At 39.8% G+C, this 16,317-nt stretch overlaps 1 protein-coding gene across 1 annotated transcript; it reads right to left on the reverse strand.

Annotated features, from left to right (window-relative positions):
* Window positions 1–9,998: 9,998 nt before the first annotated feature.
* LOC113080583 (T-cell surface antigen CD2-like) lies at window positions 9,999–12,850 on the reverse strand. Its single transcript, XM_026252743.1, has 7 exons — window positions 12,783–12,850; window positions 12,511–12,590; window positions 11,238–11,567; window positions 10,836–11,135; window positions 10,604–10,729; window positions 10,106–10,170; window positions 9,999–10,019 (listed from the first exon to the last, which is right to left on the reverse strand). The coding sequence occupies exons 1-7, from the start codon at window positions 12,848–12,850 to the stop codon at window positions 9,999–10,001; spliced, it is 990 nt and encodes a 329-aa protein (XP_026108528.1).
* Between the last annotated feature and the right edge of the window lie 3,467 nt (window positions 12,851–16,317).

Below are 16,317 nucleotides of genomic sequence, written 5' to 3' on the forward strand. Positions count from 1 at the left end.
ATTTATTCTTTTGTTTATCTTCAGGACACAAATAAAGGTATTTTTAATATTCTCTAGTCATATTTGTATATCAATTTATAGTCCACACTAATCTAATCTAATCTAACATCAAATACAGTTCATCAAATTTGGAAACTCAAACCTGAATGTTTGATACACATGAACGGGTGAGGATTGTTCTTGAACATTAAGTCTTAAATTATTAAAGAATTATGGGTGAACTAACTCTTTAAGAGTCTTAAAGGGATAGTTCACTTTCAAATTAAATTTTGGTATGTTTTAGCTTACCTCAAGGACATCCAAGATGTAGCTGTCTTGTTTCCGCAGTACTTCCCATTTTGATATTTTTAGGTCTAACCGTTCTTGTCTGTGACTCATATAATGGAGGTCTATGGTCACCACCTCAAAGAGCATGCACAGAGGAGTTCAAATTAAACAGTTCCCCATCATAACTACACATTGATGACCTAAGACACGAAACGAGCAGTTTGTGTAAGAAAACGAACAGTATTTATATAGTTTTTACCTCTTGTACACAACCACGTCCAACTGATCTGTGGGTGCGCGTGTGCTTCCTGATGTGACGTGTGCGCGCGCTCTGGCTTAGTCTGCGCAAGCGCGGAAAGTTCCGGAAGTGATCTCTCGCGCGTGAGCGTCACTCATTGTTTACTGTTTACCACACAATATGCCACCAATCTGCACTGTCTGAAATATAATGCAGTATATACCCTATAATTGTTGCGATTATAATAAACACAATACATTACTCACTCTATTGACAGCGTCCCATTGGGTTCCTCTGGTCTTGGACGTCACCTCCAGTTTATACATGGCAAACAAAACAATGTGAAAACGCTGCAACTCAACAGCGGAGAAAACTCAGGATCTTCAGTCAGGCAGGTGTGTGATGCGATACTGTCAATGTCCTCGTCATTTTCTTGTAGTTGTTCCATTCGTGACAACAAATGCTCTCCACTTCTGTTGGCATCTCACAACAATTTCTACTAAAACACCACCAATTTTGAAGAGATCTCTGTCTCTCTGAGGCTTGAAGACGTGCTGCTGCAGCGGATCGCTCCTCAGTACTTGATCTGTTTATTCCGGTTCAAATAAATATGGTTGTGAAAAAAATTCAACGTTGTCTGTTGATATATTGAAATCATCTTCCATTGTAATTTCCTGTACGTCTAAATATGTTTAGATCTTCACAGTGAAAGGTAACACTTCCGAAATGTGTAAACAATGAGTGACGTACACGGATAGATCACTTCAAGCGCTTCCCGCGCTTGCGCAGACTAAGCCAGAGCGCGCGCACACGTCACATCAGTAAGCACTCGCGCACTCAGATCAGTTGGATGTGGTTGTGTACAAGAGGTAAAAACTACATAAATACTGTTCAGTTTCTTACACAAACCGCTTGTTTCGTGTCTTAGGTCATCAATGTGTACTTACAATGGGGAATTGATTAATTTGGACTCCTCTGTGCTGCTCTTTGAGGTGGTGACCATCGACCTCCATTATATGAGTCACAGACACGAACAGTTTGACCTAAAAATATCAAAATGGGAACTACTGCGGAAACAAAGACACCTACATCTTGGATGTCCTTGAGGTAAGCTAAAACATATCAAAATTTAATTTGAAAGTGAACCATCCCTTTAAGTTGCTATATAATGTTGTCTGTCTAAATTTATAGTAAATGCTACATTTGGTAATTCCCACCAATCCCAAAACTTCAAACTCTGGGGTAGGAGTTTCCAAGTGAAAGTGATCACACAGCTGGATCTGGTATTTAGTAAAAGTTCTTTTTTTGGCTGACATTTGATCATCTCATGGTGACAGGTGCATACACCACATGATCCTCCTCTTTAACTTTCTGTAAAAAACAAAGCAACATCAAAAAACACATTACACAGGATATAATAATAACAAGTTATTGTATTAAGAATGTGTCATCCTCAAAAATCTTTACATTTCTCTTACTGCTAAGCTGACATTCTTTAAGGGAAGTCGTGGCATAGTGGTTGAGAGCTTCATTCCTAACCGTAAGGTTTTGGGTTTGAGTCTCGGGCTGGCAATACCACGACTGGGGTGCCCTTGAGCAAGGCAACGAACCCCCAACTGCTCCCTGGGCACCGCAGCATAAATGGCTGCCGACTGATCCGGGTGTGTGTTAACTGGCTGTACGTCACGTCACTTTCACATGTGGCAGATTTAATTCCCAGTGGTTCCCAATTCAAGCACTAAATTTCACATTGGACTTCAAGTGGTGTAAAAATATATGGTGTTTATGAATACAGCTGCTTGTAACTTGTACAGTTCCCTCAAATGGACATTTTAGTACCTTCTGTACATCTCTTTTAGAGTATCAAAATACCCTTAAAGTAGTAATACATATTCCTAAAGTACTACTGTGGTTGCACCATGAACTGCACAGGCATACCAATATTCAAAAATATGAACATGATGCAAGCTAAAATTGCTCGGTTGCTCACCTGGTACAGCCAAAAAGTCTAGAATACCCAAGACATGTCACTCCTATAGATATGAATGGGAAAATATAATGCTCAATATGTATGATATGTAGGAGCCAATTGCTAATCAGTAAAGTCAGCGCGCCACTGCTGCTGCCGTTAGAAGTGTCCCGGTTGCTACAGAAACAGTCAGCGTTCTTAGACGTGCACTCAGGACTGCGCATTGGGCACTGGCCAATCTAGCTTGAATAATATGCTTTTTATAATGCTATTTGAGCAAAATAAACAACATTTACGATACAGTTGTTATCAGATTTCTTTGGTGATTCCAAATATTAAATTTAATCGCAAGCCTAGTGCTTGCCTACAAGACGACCACTGGCATGGCACCAATATAACTAAAGTCACCAGTTCAGACTTATGCGCCCTCCAGAAACTTGCATTGTGTTGCTTGTGGTGCCATCCCAAAGAAGTTCAAAATCACTCTCACAGTCCTTCTCTTGGACTGTGCCCAGATGGTGGAATGACTTCCAAATCCGAGTCTTTACTCATTTTCAGAAAACATCTAAAGACATCCAACATCTATTTTTCGCCAGCACTTGACCAACTGATACTAGCAATTACCTTTTCTTTACTATCCTATTCTTGAGAGAAAAAAATACATAGCTACATGTACTGTGCAAGACTAGCTGAGACTTGTCATGGCACTTGTTTAATGCTGTTTTTCTCTCGTTGGTCTCTGTTACATGCTCTGACTGTTCCCTCCCCTTTTTGTTATGGGTTGCTGTATTCCTCCCCTTGTTATTGGTTTCTTCCTGTTTTCCCGCTCTCCGCTGTTTCTCTGTTTTTAGGTGCTGTGGATAAAAGATAAAAGACGCTGTGGAGAACAGAGGAGGAGGAGCTTGGAGTGTTTGTTGGCTGTACCAGTTTGTTTGAAGCTGCTGTTTAGTGGTGGTTCGCTTGCTTGTTGTGTTTGATGCAGAGAATGTATTGCCTGACATAAACTTCACCAGCCCGGAGATAAAGGAAAGGGAAGTATGTCACGTGACTTACATTGAGCAAACATATAGAATTACTCTGTTAGACACATTAGGGAAGGAGCGTGTGCAACCTTCTGTAAGTTTTGTTTTGTTAGTTAGCGTAGCTTTAGGTATGGCATGTTAAATGCCGAAGACTTCTTTATTTTTGGGTTTTTGTTTTTAGTTAGTTTAGAGGACGGAGAATTAGTTAGTGAATGTTTTGCTTTTGTTATTTTCTTTTGTTTGGCACCGCTCGTTTTCTTATTCTCCGGGGCTTTTCAAATTAGTATTATTTTTCTCTTTCTTTGTATATAGCTGTAAATAAGGTTTTGGTTGGTGTGGTCTCATTTGTGTAAACTTTATTTCCTTTGGTAAATAAAGCGAACCACTTATTGTTATGTCAGTTGGCCTTGTGTCATTCTTCCCCAGTACTCCCCAGAGACCAAAATTATAGGGTTGTGTTTATATTTTATTATGTACGTCTTCCTCATACCTCTATGCCATCAGGAGACGTAACATAATTTGGGGGCTCGTCCTGGATCCATTCCTCAGTATTGAGGAAGTCCCGGTTGTTTGCATAACTTTTTGTTTTGCTCTGGGGATGTGTGTGGTGGAATGAATCAAGTGACTATAGTAAGTATGGCAGCATTCAGCTTTGTGTAACGTGAAGTAGGGTATTTAGATTTTTTTTGTTGTAACCTTTGTGATGTCCTCAAATGTACGTAGGTTTATTGAGAATCCGACATTAGATCTTTTTGAAAAATGTCGTAAGGATGATCTGTTGGTAATAGCTGAACACTTCAAAATTACAGTAAGTCGGCAGTCCTTGAAGAGAACGATTAAAACCGTTGTGTTGGATGGTCTTTCGAAATTAAATGTTTTGAATTTGCCTGAGTCGGTTAAAGAAGCAGATCAAGTTAGTGAGAAAATGACAACTTGTGAAGGGGTAGAGGCTGAAGATGAGGAGATTAAGCTTGTGGAGGCGGATGTAGAGGCGAAAACGGGTTTACCCCCATTTGAGCCTTTTTCTCCACCTACACCGGGTTCTAGAGAGAGTGCGAACTTGAAGATCCGTATAGCTCGACTCCGCATGGAAGCGGAAGATAGAGCGCAAGCTCGACGAGCTGAATTTGATCTACGACTTGAAATCCGGCGGCTGGAAGTTCAGGATGAAAAGGAAGTGAATTTACGCCGGTTGGAGTTAGAGGAGGGGAAGCTGTCTTCTAGGTCCACTGGCCCGTTTACTTCGGATTCATTTAGCAAAGATCCAACAGAGCGTGGTTTGCTTACCACGGCTTTTGATGTAAGTAAAAACATTTCATTGGTGCCGCTATTTAGGGAGCTGGAAGTGGACAGTTATTTTGGTGCATTTGAGAGAATTGCTATCTCATTAAATTGGCCAAAGGAAGTATGGACGTTGATGTTACAGTGTAGGCTTGTGGGAAAAGCTATGGAAGTTTTTTCTACATTGTCTATTGAAGATAGTATGAAGTATGAGACTGTGAAAGCATCTATCTTGCGTGCATATGAACTAGTGCCGGAAGCTTACCGACAGAGGTTTCGGAATCACAGGAAGGGTGGTAATCAAACTTTTGTTGAGTTTGCACGTGAAAAAGGAGCATTGTTTGATAAGTGGAGCACTTCAAGTAACGTTAATGATTTTTCTTCCTTGCGCGAACTAATGCTTCTTGAAGATTTTAAGAAGTGCTTGCCTGAACGCATTGTTTTGTATTTAAATGAACAAAAGGTGACGGAAATGTCTGCTGCTCCCGTACTGGCAGACGAGTTTGCATTAACTCATAAAAACGTGTTTAACACGATGCGTTGTGACCGAAACATTTCCGCAGGTCCTTTGTTACATACTGTGGCACATAAAACAAAGGTAGAAGTATCCAAAGAAAAGCGGGAGTGTTTTTATTGTCACAAAATTGGTCATGTAATTGCAGATTGTTTAGTGCTGAAAAAGAAACAGCAAACTTCCAGTGCACAACCTGTTGGATTGGTCAAAACAATTTCAGCTCCTGTTGAATCCGTTTACCAACCATTTTTGTTAGAAGGTTTTGTGTCCTTCAGTGGCCAACGAGACGATCAAGTGGAGGTGCGGGTGTTGCGAGACACTGGAGCTGCACGCTCGTTCATTCTTGGTGATGTGTTACCTTTTTCAGAGAAGTCTTGTTTGGGTTCTAGTATCCTGGTGCAGGGTATTAGTATGGAAGTATTGAAAGTGCCGCTGCATCGTGTGTATTTACAGACGGAGCTTGTTGCAGGTTTTGTGGACGTGGGTGTGCGCCCTGCATTGCCAGTGCCTGGTGTTGAGTTAATTTTGGGTAATGATTTGGCTGGGGGTAGAATGCTGCCAGTATTGGAAGTGCTGGATACACCTGTTCCTAATTCGGTTACCGAAGAATTAACTCTGGGGTATCCTGATGTTTTTCCAGCTTGTGCGGTCACTCGTGCCCAGATAAAGAAGATGGGGACAGAGTTTACGCTAGATGACACGTTCATGTGCACAGATAAGGCTGTAGGAGAACATGTGCCTCACGAAACCGGAAATAAAAAGGTTATTGGTCTGCTAACGTCTCCGTTATCTGTAGGTCGTGAAAAGTTAAGTAAAGCTCAGCGTGATGATGAAACCTTAGTGAAATGCTTCGATGCATTGTCAAATTCAAAAGGGGATGTGTCCTATTTTATGGAAGATGGGCTGTTAATGCGGAAATGGCAACCTAGAGTAGTCAATGATGCAGAGTGTTCTACTGTTTGTCAGGTTGTTGTGCCTGTTGAATATCGTGCACATGTGCTCTCACTTGCCCATGATCATGTTATGTCAGGACATCTAGGGGTAACAAAGACATACAATCGCGTGTTGCGTCATTTCTTTTGGCCTAGGTTGAAAAAGGATGTTGCAGTTTATTGTCGTACATGCCCTACCTGTCAGGTCATAGGGAAACCAAATCAAGTTATTCCTCCCGCACCGTTAGTTCCAATCCCAGTGCTCGGTGAGTCTTTTGAGCATGTGATTGTGGACTGTGTTGGACCATTGCCTAAAACTAAGACTGGTCATCAGTTCTTGCTTACAATAATGTGTGTCGCAACTCGGTACCCAGAAGCAGTGCCTTTGCGAAAAATTACTTCCAAAGCGGTCATTAAGGCATTGGTGAAATTTTTCTCCACCTTTGGTCTGCCTAAGATTGTACAAACTGATCAAGGTACGAATTTTATGTCCAAGTTGTTCACACAAACCTTGTGTTCACTGGGTATTAGCCATCGTACTTCCAGTCCATATCATCCTGAGAGTCAGGGTGTACTTGAGAGATTTCACCAGACCTTTAAGTCTATGTTGAAGAAGTACTGCTGGGAGACAGGTAACGAATGGGATTAGGGTGTGCCATTTGTTTTTTTGCTATTCGTGAAACCACTCAGGAGTCCCTGCAGTTTAGTCCAGCTGAACTGGTGTTTGGACATAGTGTTCGAGGACCACTAAAAGTTCTTAAGGAACAAATGCTAGGTCTTGACAACAGTTTAAGTCCTACAAAGAACATTCTTGATTATGTGGCCCGTTTCCGTGAACGAGTACAGGAAGCGTGTGTGGGTGCTAAAGAAGCTCTTGCTGCAGCTCAGTTTAGCATGAAACAACATTTTGATAAAAAGGCAGTGTCTCGGTCATTTTCAGTAGGTGACAAGGTACTTGTGTTACTACCAATTCCAGGGTCTGCATTGTCTGCACGTTTTGCTGGTCCTTATGAGGTAGTGGGTAAAAGAAGTGACACTGATTACATCATTAAAACACCTGACCGTAAGAGACAAAAACGTGTGTGTCATATTAACATGCTTAAAGCTTACCATTCTAGGGAGGAAGCATCTCAATCTTCAGAGGAGAACACAGGGCCCGTGGTTTCACCTGTTGTTGTGAGTTGTGAGCTAGAACCATCATTTCCTCTTCATGTGGAGTTGGATATGGATGAGGTGAGACTACAGGTTGATCCATTGCCATTTACCCCATTATCTAATTCTGAGATTTTAGCGGATCCATCTAAGTTGTTGTGTCACTTGACAGAAGAGCAGTGTGCAGACATTGAAACTCTAATTCAGAGTTTTCCACAGATATTTGGAGATGTACCTAAGCAAACTGACGTACTTTACCATGATATCAATGTTCGTGATGCTGCTCCTATTAAGCAACACCCTTATCGGGTGAATGCTGCAAAGAGGGCTGCGATGAACAAAGAGGTTGGGTATTTGTTGGAGGAAGGCCTGGCAAAGCCCAGTGTTAGTCCATGGAGCTCTCCATGTATTTTAGTTCCTAAAGCTGATGGGACTGTCCGATTTTGTACCGATTATCGTAGAGTGAATTCTGTAACAGTACCAGATTGCTTCCCTTTGCCAAGGATGGAGGACTGCATCGATAATGTGGGGTCTGCTAAATTTGTTAGCAAGTTGGATATGCTCAAAGGTTACTGGCAGGTGCCACTGACACCAAGGGCATCAGACATCTCTGCTTTTGTAACCCCAGATTCATTCCTTCAGTATAACGTTATGGCATTTGGTCTTCGAAATGCTCCTGCAACCTTTCAAAGGTTAGTAAACAAAGTGATGGCGGATGTACCTAACTGTAGTGCATATTTAGACGATCTAGTTGTATATACGTCTACCTGGATTGAGCATATGTCAGTATTGGCTATGGTGTTTCAACGACTTGCTGATGCTTCATTAACTTTGAATTTGGCTAAATGTGAGTTCTGCAGAGCTACAGTGACTTATCTAGGTAAGCAAGTGGGGAAAGGCCAAGTTCGCCCTGTGGAGGCAAAAGTTGTTGCCATCAAAGAATTCCCTGCCCCCACTACTCGTCGTGAGTTAAGGAGGTTTTTGGGTATGGCAGGGTATTACCGAAGTTTCTGTAAGAATTTCTCCTCTGTTGCGAAACCCTTGACAGATTTACTTAGCCCTGCAAAGGAGTTCATTTGGTCAGTTGAAAGTCAGTGTGCTTTTGAAGCCATAAAACATTTGTTATGTTGCTCGCCTGTGTTGTCTGCCCCTAAATTTTCTGTGCCTTTCAAACTTGAGGTGGACGCAAGCGCAGTTGGAGCCGGTGCTGTGCTGTTGCAGGAAGACGAGGAAGGTATTGACCATCCGATTTGTTTCTATTCTAAGAAATTTAACAGACATCAGTGTAACTATTCCACCATTGAAAAGGAGGCGTTGGCTTTGTTGCTGTCGTTGCAGCATTTTGAAGTATATGTAGGGTCTACCTCATATCCTGTGCTTGTGTATACGGATCATAACCCTCTTACGTTTCTCTGTCGAATGTACAATCAAAACCAAAGGTTAATGCGATGGGCTATAGTGGTTCAAAATTATAATATTGAGATTCGGCACAAGAAAGGAGTGGAAAATCTGGTCGCGGATGCTCTCTCTAGAGCGTAACTCTTATGATGGGTATTATAAGAGAGGGGGTATCTAGTCTTGTGTACAAACATTATAAAAATTTATATTGTATTATAATGTTTGATTTTAAGGGTGGGGGTGTTACATGCTCTGACTGTTCCCTCCCCTTTTTGTTATGGGTTGCTGTATTCCTCCCCTTGTTATTGGTTTCTTCCTGTTTTCCCGCTCTCCGCTGTTTCTCTGTTTTTAGGTGCTGTGGATAAAAGATAAAAGACGCTGTGGAGAACAGAGGAGGAGGAGCTTGGAGTGTTTGTTGGCTGTACCAGTTTGTTTGAAGCTGCTGTTTAGTGGTGGTTCGCTTGCTTGTTGTGTTTGATGCAGAGAATGTATTGCCTGACATAAACTTCACCAGCCCGGAGATAAAGGAAAGGGAAGTATGTCACGTGACTTACATTGAGCAAACATATAGAATTACTCTGTTAGACACATTAGGGAAGGAGCGTGTGCAACCTTCTGTAAGTTTTGTTTTGTTAGTTAGCGTAGCTTTAGGTATGGCATGTTAAATGCCGAAGACTTCTTTATTTTTGGGTTTTTGTTTTTAGTTAGTTTAGAGGACGGAGAATTAGTTAGTGAATGTTTTGCTTTTGTTATTTTCTTTTGTTTGGCACCGCTCGTTTTCTTATTCTCCGGGGCTTTTCAAATTAGTATTATTTTTCTCTTTCTTTGTATATAGCTGTAAATAAGGTTTTGGTTGGTGTGGTCTCATTTGTGTAAACTTTATTTCCTTTGGTAAATAAAGCGAACCACTTATTGTTATGTCAGTTGGCCTTGTGTCATTCTTCCCCAGTACTCCCCAGAGACCAAAATTATAGGGTTGTGTTTATATTTTATTATGTACGTCTTCCTCATACCTCTATGCCATCAGGAGACGTAACAGTCTCATTGCCTCTATTGTCCTCATTTGTAAGTTGCTTTGGATATATATATAAATTATTGAGCCTGGGTTGTTTAATCCTTGTGTAGAATTTTTTTCTTATTCCAGGTTTTGTAATTGACAGCAAAGTTTAGCCATCTTCCACTTGTTTTTGAGTGTTATTGACATTGAATGATGATCTTGTGACTTTCATAAAAATCTGATGAGAGACTGTTTTACAGACAACAGAAAAACAGAAGTGCACACATCTAAATCGTACTCACTGCTGACTTGACACAGAGATTAGAGGGTCTTACCGATTGGGGTTTTCGCTTGTGGAATGTTGGATCAACGTAAGTGATCTCTTCTTCAAAACTCTGAACTGTTTAAACAACAATAACAGATAAATTAAAGCAACTCAATCTCAACTAGATGTGTTTCCCTACAACATCAAGGCTCAAATATAAGCATTCATGCATGCTTTTTAACAAATATTTAATGCTGCATTTAAAAAAAAAATCTGTAAATTTATTCAGCTTGGCATTAGGACTGTTTACACACACAAAAGTTCTTAGCAGAGTAAGCAATGAGACATTCTTCACACGTAATTTTAATTGAAGCTCAACATGCGATACCCACAAATGAAACATTCATAGAGATGTTTATTTTAACACCACCTGAGGGATTCAATTATAATCATGTTCGGTGGATGTTTGTTAATTATTTCTGTTTCATTTTGTCTCTGTTTCTTCTTGGTGTGTTTACTGTACCCTTAATTGTCCTAGTGAATGACTGCTTTAAAAGCAGGAACAAACCCTTGCCTTCTTGATCAGATTTTCTACATTTCCTGCAGATGCAGAAGATCAAGACAGCAGCGACAATCAACAGAGATCCAACAACAGCAGAGATCAGCACTATGTACAGCATGGGTAGGCTCTGATCTGTAATGAACAAAATGATTTATTGGTGTTAGTGAATGTGTCTGATCTATAACAAAATCAGAGATCAGCTCAGTAAATAAACACACACCTGTCAGTTCTGCCGTACCTGAACATGTGTGACAGAGTTGAGTGATGTCCAGATGTGTGGTCTGGTTTCTGATGTGATTGTTGATCACACAGCTGTAGCTGTTTTTCTCCTGATATTCCACCTCCAGAGGTAGAGAGAGACTGATGCTGAGATCAGACACACTGATGCTGGACAATAAACTGTTTCCTTTGTACCAGGAGAGAGTCACATGACCCACATTCACCACTGAACACAACAATGAACAATTCTGCTGTGATGAAGATGATGATGAAGAACATTGTGAAGAGTTACTGCTAATGACAGGAACAGACACCTGAGCTGAAAATATGACAATAAAGATAAAGTTTAACATGCTCAGTGAATGTTTAGTGGAAATAGTTAATAAAACAAGAATATAGAGCACACAACATCTCTACTCACCATAGACAGAAACATTGAATGTTTTTGATGACTTTTTAGCTCCACTTATGTCTACTTCATAGAGTCCAGCGTGTTGAGTTCTGATGTTTGTGATGGTCAGAGATCCAGTCTGTCTGTCCAGCTTCAGTCTGTCTCTGAATCTCCCGTCAAGAACATCAAATGTAGAGTTTTGTTTGTTCCTTTTCATCATTGCTATGAGAGACTTTTCAGCTCCAAATTTCAACACTATCCTGCCGTCATTAAATTCAGTAAGATCAGTGTTTAGAGTGACAGAATCTCCCTCCATCACTGACACTGAAAGCATTTCATTTGCTTCAGCACCAAACACACCTGGAGAACATGGACATATTAAAGCTCCCTATAGTTGAAAAAGCCTTAAATCAGCTGTAGATTGTATTAAATAGAAAGAAAATAATATCCAGAACAGCAGCAGATACATAGTATATTTCAAACATGCTGTACTGCTGTACAGTAAATGCAGTGTGAAAAGTTACATAATTTACATTTAAAAACAAAATACATTTCTATTCAGTGTGTTACCTTCAGTTGCTTTGTATTTTTTGCAGAATTAACTAGAAATTTCAGAGCAAGTTAAATTTACAATCACAATACAAGGCCAGGAAATTTAAAATTCTGAGCAAAAACAGACGTCAGTGGATAAAAATAATATAATTTGAGCTAGAAGCAGTAGCTTTATTACCCTAAATGGAAAGAAATTAAACCGTAAAAAACGAAAAGAACTTACCAATCAGACGGCATGAGCACAAACAGAACAAAACAAACAAATTAAACATGTTCTTTAACAGTTAGGTGAAAAGTCTGATCTAATAAGACTGTACTCGACTTGTTAATCTGGTTTGTGAATCCTCCCCCGGAAGAGTTTGTCCCTCCTAACGCAGACGTACATGCTCTGAACACGTTTAAAAATTGATTTATAATATTCATAAAGTGTTTCTATACACATCATAATTGCATGAATACATTTTTATAATGTGACTTTTTTTTTTTTAAGAATTTATTTTTAGTTTCAAACATTTTAAAATTTTTTTTTTTTTACTAAATTTAATTGTGAAGTGGATCCACTAGTGTTTATTAAAATGGTTGTACATATTTATTCAGTTCACAGTTTTATTATATGGAAAAACCAAAATCAAAAGTTTTTGTATTTTTGTACCATCTCCCAGTACCAGAACTAGTTTTACTGATGTTCCTCTTCTGATTCAAACTGAAACCGGCTGCGGCTGGTTTTGTTTACATCAAGCATCATATGCACGAGAATGGCCATTCAGAGCAGGTTTTTTGTAGGTGAAGGGCTTCTTCCTGTTCTGCCGCTGGCTTTTATGATTCTTTACTCTACAGAAACAATAAACCATGATGAGAAACAGTGTTTGACACAAAGGGAGAGAAATAAAAGAAATACAATGATCTTATTTTTCAAACAATTAATAAATTAAGCAGGCCATGTCAGTCAAGCGGCAAGCAATGACTGTTAGCTGATCCATGTCTACCTGTCTGCACATCACATCACATCACTGTTTAAGTTACTGTTTCCTTGAGCTGCTTTCATTGTGCTTCTTAGGTCCTCCTCCATCCCCAGACTGTCTGATGGACATCTTGACTTGGATGAAACAACATCAACTGCAGCTCAACCTGGCAAAGACAGATCTTCTCATCTTCCAAGTCACTCCAACTGTTCAGTACAATCTCACTATCCAGCTGGGATCAACAACAATACTCCCATCAACAACAATAACCATCAAAGAGGACATGGCAAAAGACACTTGATCCTGCAGGTAATACAATCCAGTTTTTGTTCCTAAACTCTTAAACAAAGGCTGATGGTCCAAAAAAATATTGGCCGTACAAATAGTCTCTAAACATTTGCACTCCAAAAATAATACCCAATGCTTCTTTTTCAATTTGGGAATACTTAAATTCTGACTTGCTAAGAGTGTGTGAAGCATACACTATGGGTTTTTCCAAACCATCAGACATTTGATGAGAAATAACTGCCCCTACTCCATATGCTCCATATTCTGTGCCCCTAATAGGTTACATGAGGTTGACATAAAACACATTTGGCCCTATTTACTCCTAATACCTATACCTTGTAATCTTTGAAACACCCATTCAAAATTTTTCCAATGTTCACATCCATTATACCAGTGATCAGAATATCGTCCAAATGACAGACTACATTCAAAAGGCCTTTATAACGTCTGATCCATGAAAGACTGCTGGTGCAGTAGACACACCATAGGGCAACCGAATCATGTGATATAATAATTTTTGAGTGTTAATTGTCAGATATGGCTTAGAGTACGGGTCTAACTCTACCTACTGGTACGTCTGAGTTAAGTCTAGCTTGGTAAAGTCGTGGCCTAGTGGTTTGAGAGTTTGACTCCTAACCCCAAGGTTGTGGGTTTGAGTCTTGGGCCAGCAATACCACAACTGAGGTGCCCTTGAGCAAGGCACCAAACCCCCAACTGCTCCCCGGGTGCAGCCACATAAATGGCTGCCCACTGCTCCGGGTGTGTGTTCATGTTGTGTGTACTTTGGATGGGTTAAATGCAAGGCAGGTATGTGTCACCCTACTTGGCTGTATGTCACGTCACAAATGTAAAAGTATTTACCGGCAGCCAAAATATCCCCTTTTGCAGGGGATATTTGTCAATGGATGACCAGGGGTTGATGGTACCCTTGTAATCAACACAAATGCACACTTCTCCATTTGTTTTTGTTATACATACTATTGGTGCTGCCCATTTGCTGTACTCAATAGGTGCAATTACACCCTGCTTCTTTAACGGTTTTAAGGTATGGCTTTGACTCGGCCATTCCAAAACATTAATTTATTATTCTTTAACCATTCTTTGGTAAAACGACTTGTGTGCTTGGGTCGTTGTCTTGCCGCTTGACCCATTATCTCTTGAGACTCAGTTTTCAGACTGATGTCCTGACATTTTCCTTTAGAAATTGATGGTATAATTCAGAATTCATTATTCCATCAATAATTTCATGCAGTCCTGGCGCAGATGCAGCAAAAGAGGCCCAAATCGCCACACTACCACCACCATGTTTCATAGATGGGATAGATTCTAATGCTGGAATGTAGTGTTTTTCTTTCTCCAAACATAACCTTCCTAATTTAAACCAAAAAGTTCTATTTTGGTTTTATCCATCCACAAAACATTTCTACAATAGTCCACATGATCTTTAGCAAACTGCAGTCGGGCAGCAGTGCTCTTTTTGAAGAGCAGTGGTTTTCTCCTTTCACACCATAGTTGTTCAGTGTTCTACTGATGATGGACTCATGAACATTAACAGATAAGTTACCCTGGGGTACTTTGCAACCTTTTACACTATTACAAGTCTGTTGTTTGAAGTTATCTTTGATGGTGAACCAGTCCTGGGGAGGGTGACAATGGTCGTGAATTTCTTTAGTCGGGTTGTGAATAATCTGAGAGAAGTGGAAGCTGTTATGCTGACACAGCAAAAACTTCCAGCTTGTAACCATATTGTAAAATTATATGACTGGTTTGAAGAAGCAAACTAAAACCCAACAGTAAGTTCTCACAACTGTGTTCTTTGCATTGCACTGTAATGACCTTAAGAGATTTTCAATATGTTTGCTCGTTATGTTTTTACTCTAACGCCTGTTTCACGCAGTGCGTATGCAGTCTGTGTGAGTTACGTATGTGGTGCAGAAGCTTTCACACAGGACGCGTTTGCAGTCCGCTACTGATCCGCAGCTGTTTAGGCCACAACATTTGTTCATTATTTTATATTTCAAATCATGTAAAAAAAAAAAATAATTATAATAATTATTCTCCGCATTGTGACTCTTTTATCACAGAACAGTAACAATCTTTCATAATCATATACATTAGTTTAAACTCAATAAATATAAACAATATTAATACATAATACATATTATTCATGCATTTGACTGCTAGGCTTGTATAATAAGCTGCTCAAGCAAGCGGCAAAACATTTAAACACAACAATTAGCCTACTTTTCTTGTTAGGATTTTGCAAATGTTTAAAATTAAAACACCCCTAACAGAAACAGTCGACTCTGGTGGCCACGGGTCTTAATGAACTTTGTTTTTCTGCTTCCATAAAAGTGCAAATATTATGTTGCTTTGTTTATCTAAAGGTGAATGCCATAGCTAGCATGATCAATCATAAAATCAGTAGTCTACTAACAGTTCACAATTGAATCCATATCCTACCTTTTCTTGTAACCTGATAAAATCAATCCATGGTGATGAACGTCACTCGAGATGTTTAATCCACAAGCATTCTGAGCATCATTCCCATTTGTTGGCGTTCACATCAATCCACAAGTTGTTCTTTTAGGTTAGGCTATTTCATACAAATAGCCTAACCTAATACTGACACGATTGACTCCTACCTGCAGATGTTGCTGTTGGAAAGTGTTATTCCTGCTTCCTGTTTCCTGCTTGCCTTGCTGCTGGTTTGTGATCGTAGCTCTGTGTGACTTTGTTTTTCTGTAGAATCTTACTGTCTGTCTGTTGTTTAAAGTGATAAAATATAACTTAATAACCACCATATTTCTGATATTATTTGTCAAACTAATCTGATTAATTTGATTGGTCACTTTTATTCTAAATCCACAAGTGCAGTGCACCTGCATTGCGTTAGCATTCGTTAGCTTGTCATTAGCATTTACATTCGTGCCTATCACTGTTTTCTTTTTCCTTTCTCCTCTCTCTCACTACTCTCTTGCTCCGGTTTTTCACAAGTTCATCAAACAACTATGGTAATAATCTCTCGTCAAGCATAGTGAGTAATGGCTTATCCTGCTATTGTTATTTGCACCACTTGCCACATGTACAGTTTATCTTTCTCTGTTGGCAACAAGGGATTTGCATATGATAAATGCAGGGAAATAGTTAGGCTGACAGAAAAGATTTCAGAATTAGAGACACGCATCCAAACTTTAATTGAGGACAGTAAGAATGTTAGGGCTCTAGATTCAGCTTTGGATGCGTCTAGCTCAGGGATTCCTGTACATTGTTCGGTTCCGGCAACAGTCCCCCTGCAGCAGGGCAAC

The sequence above is a fragment of the Carassius auratus genome, unplaced genomic scaffold, assembly GCF_003368295.1.
Source record: "Carassius auratus strain Wakin unplaced genomic scaffold, ASM336829v1 scaf_tig00031692, whole genome shotgun sequence".
NCBI classification, from domain to species: domain Eukaryota; kingdom Metazoa; phylum Chordata; class Actinopteri; order Cypriniformes; family Cyprinidae; genus Carassius; species Carassius auratus.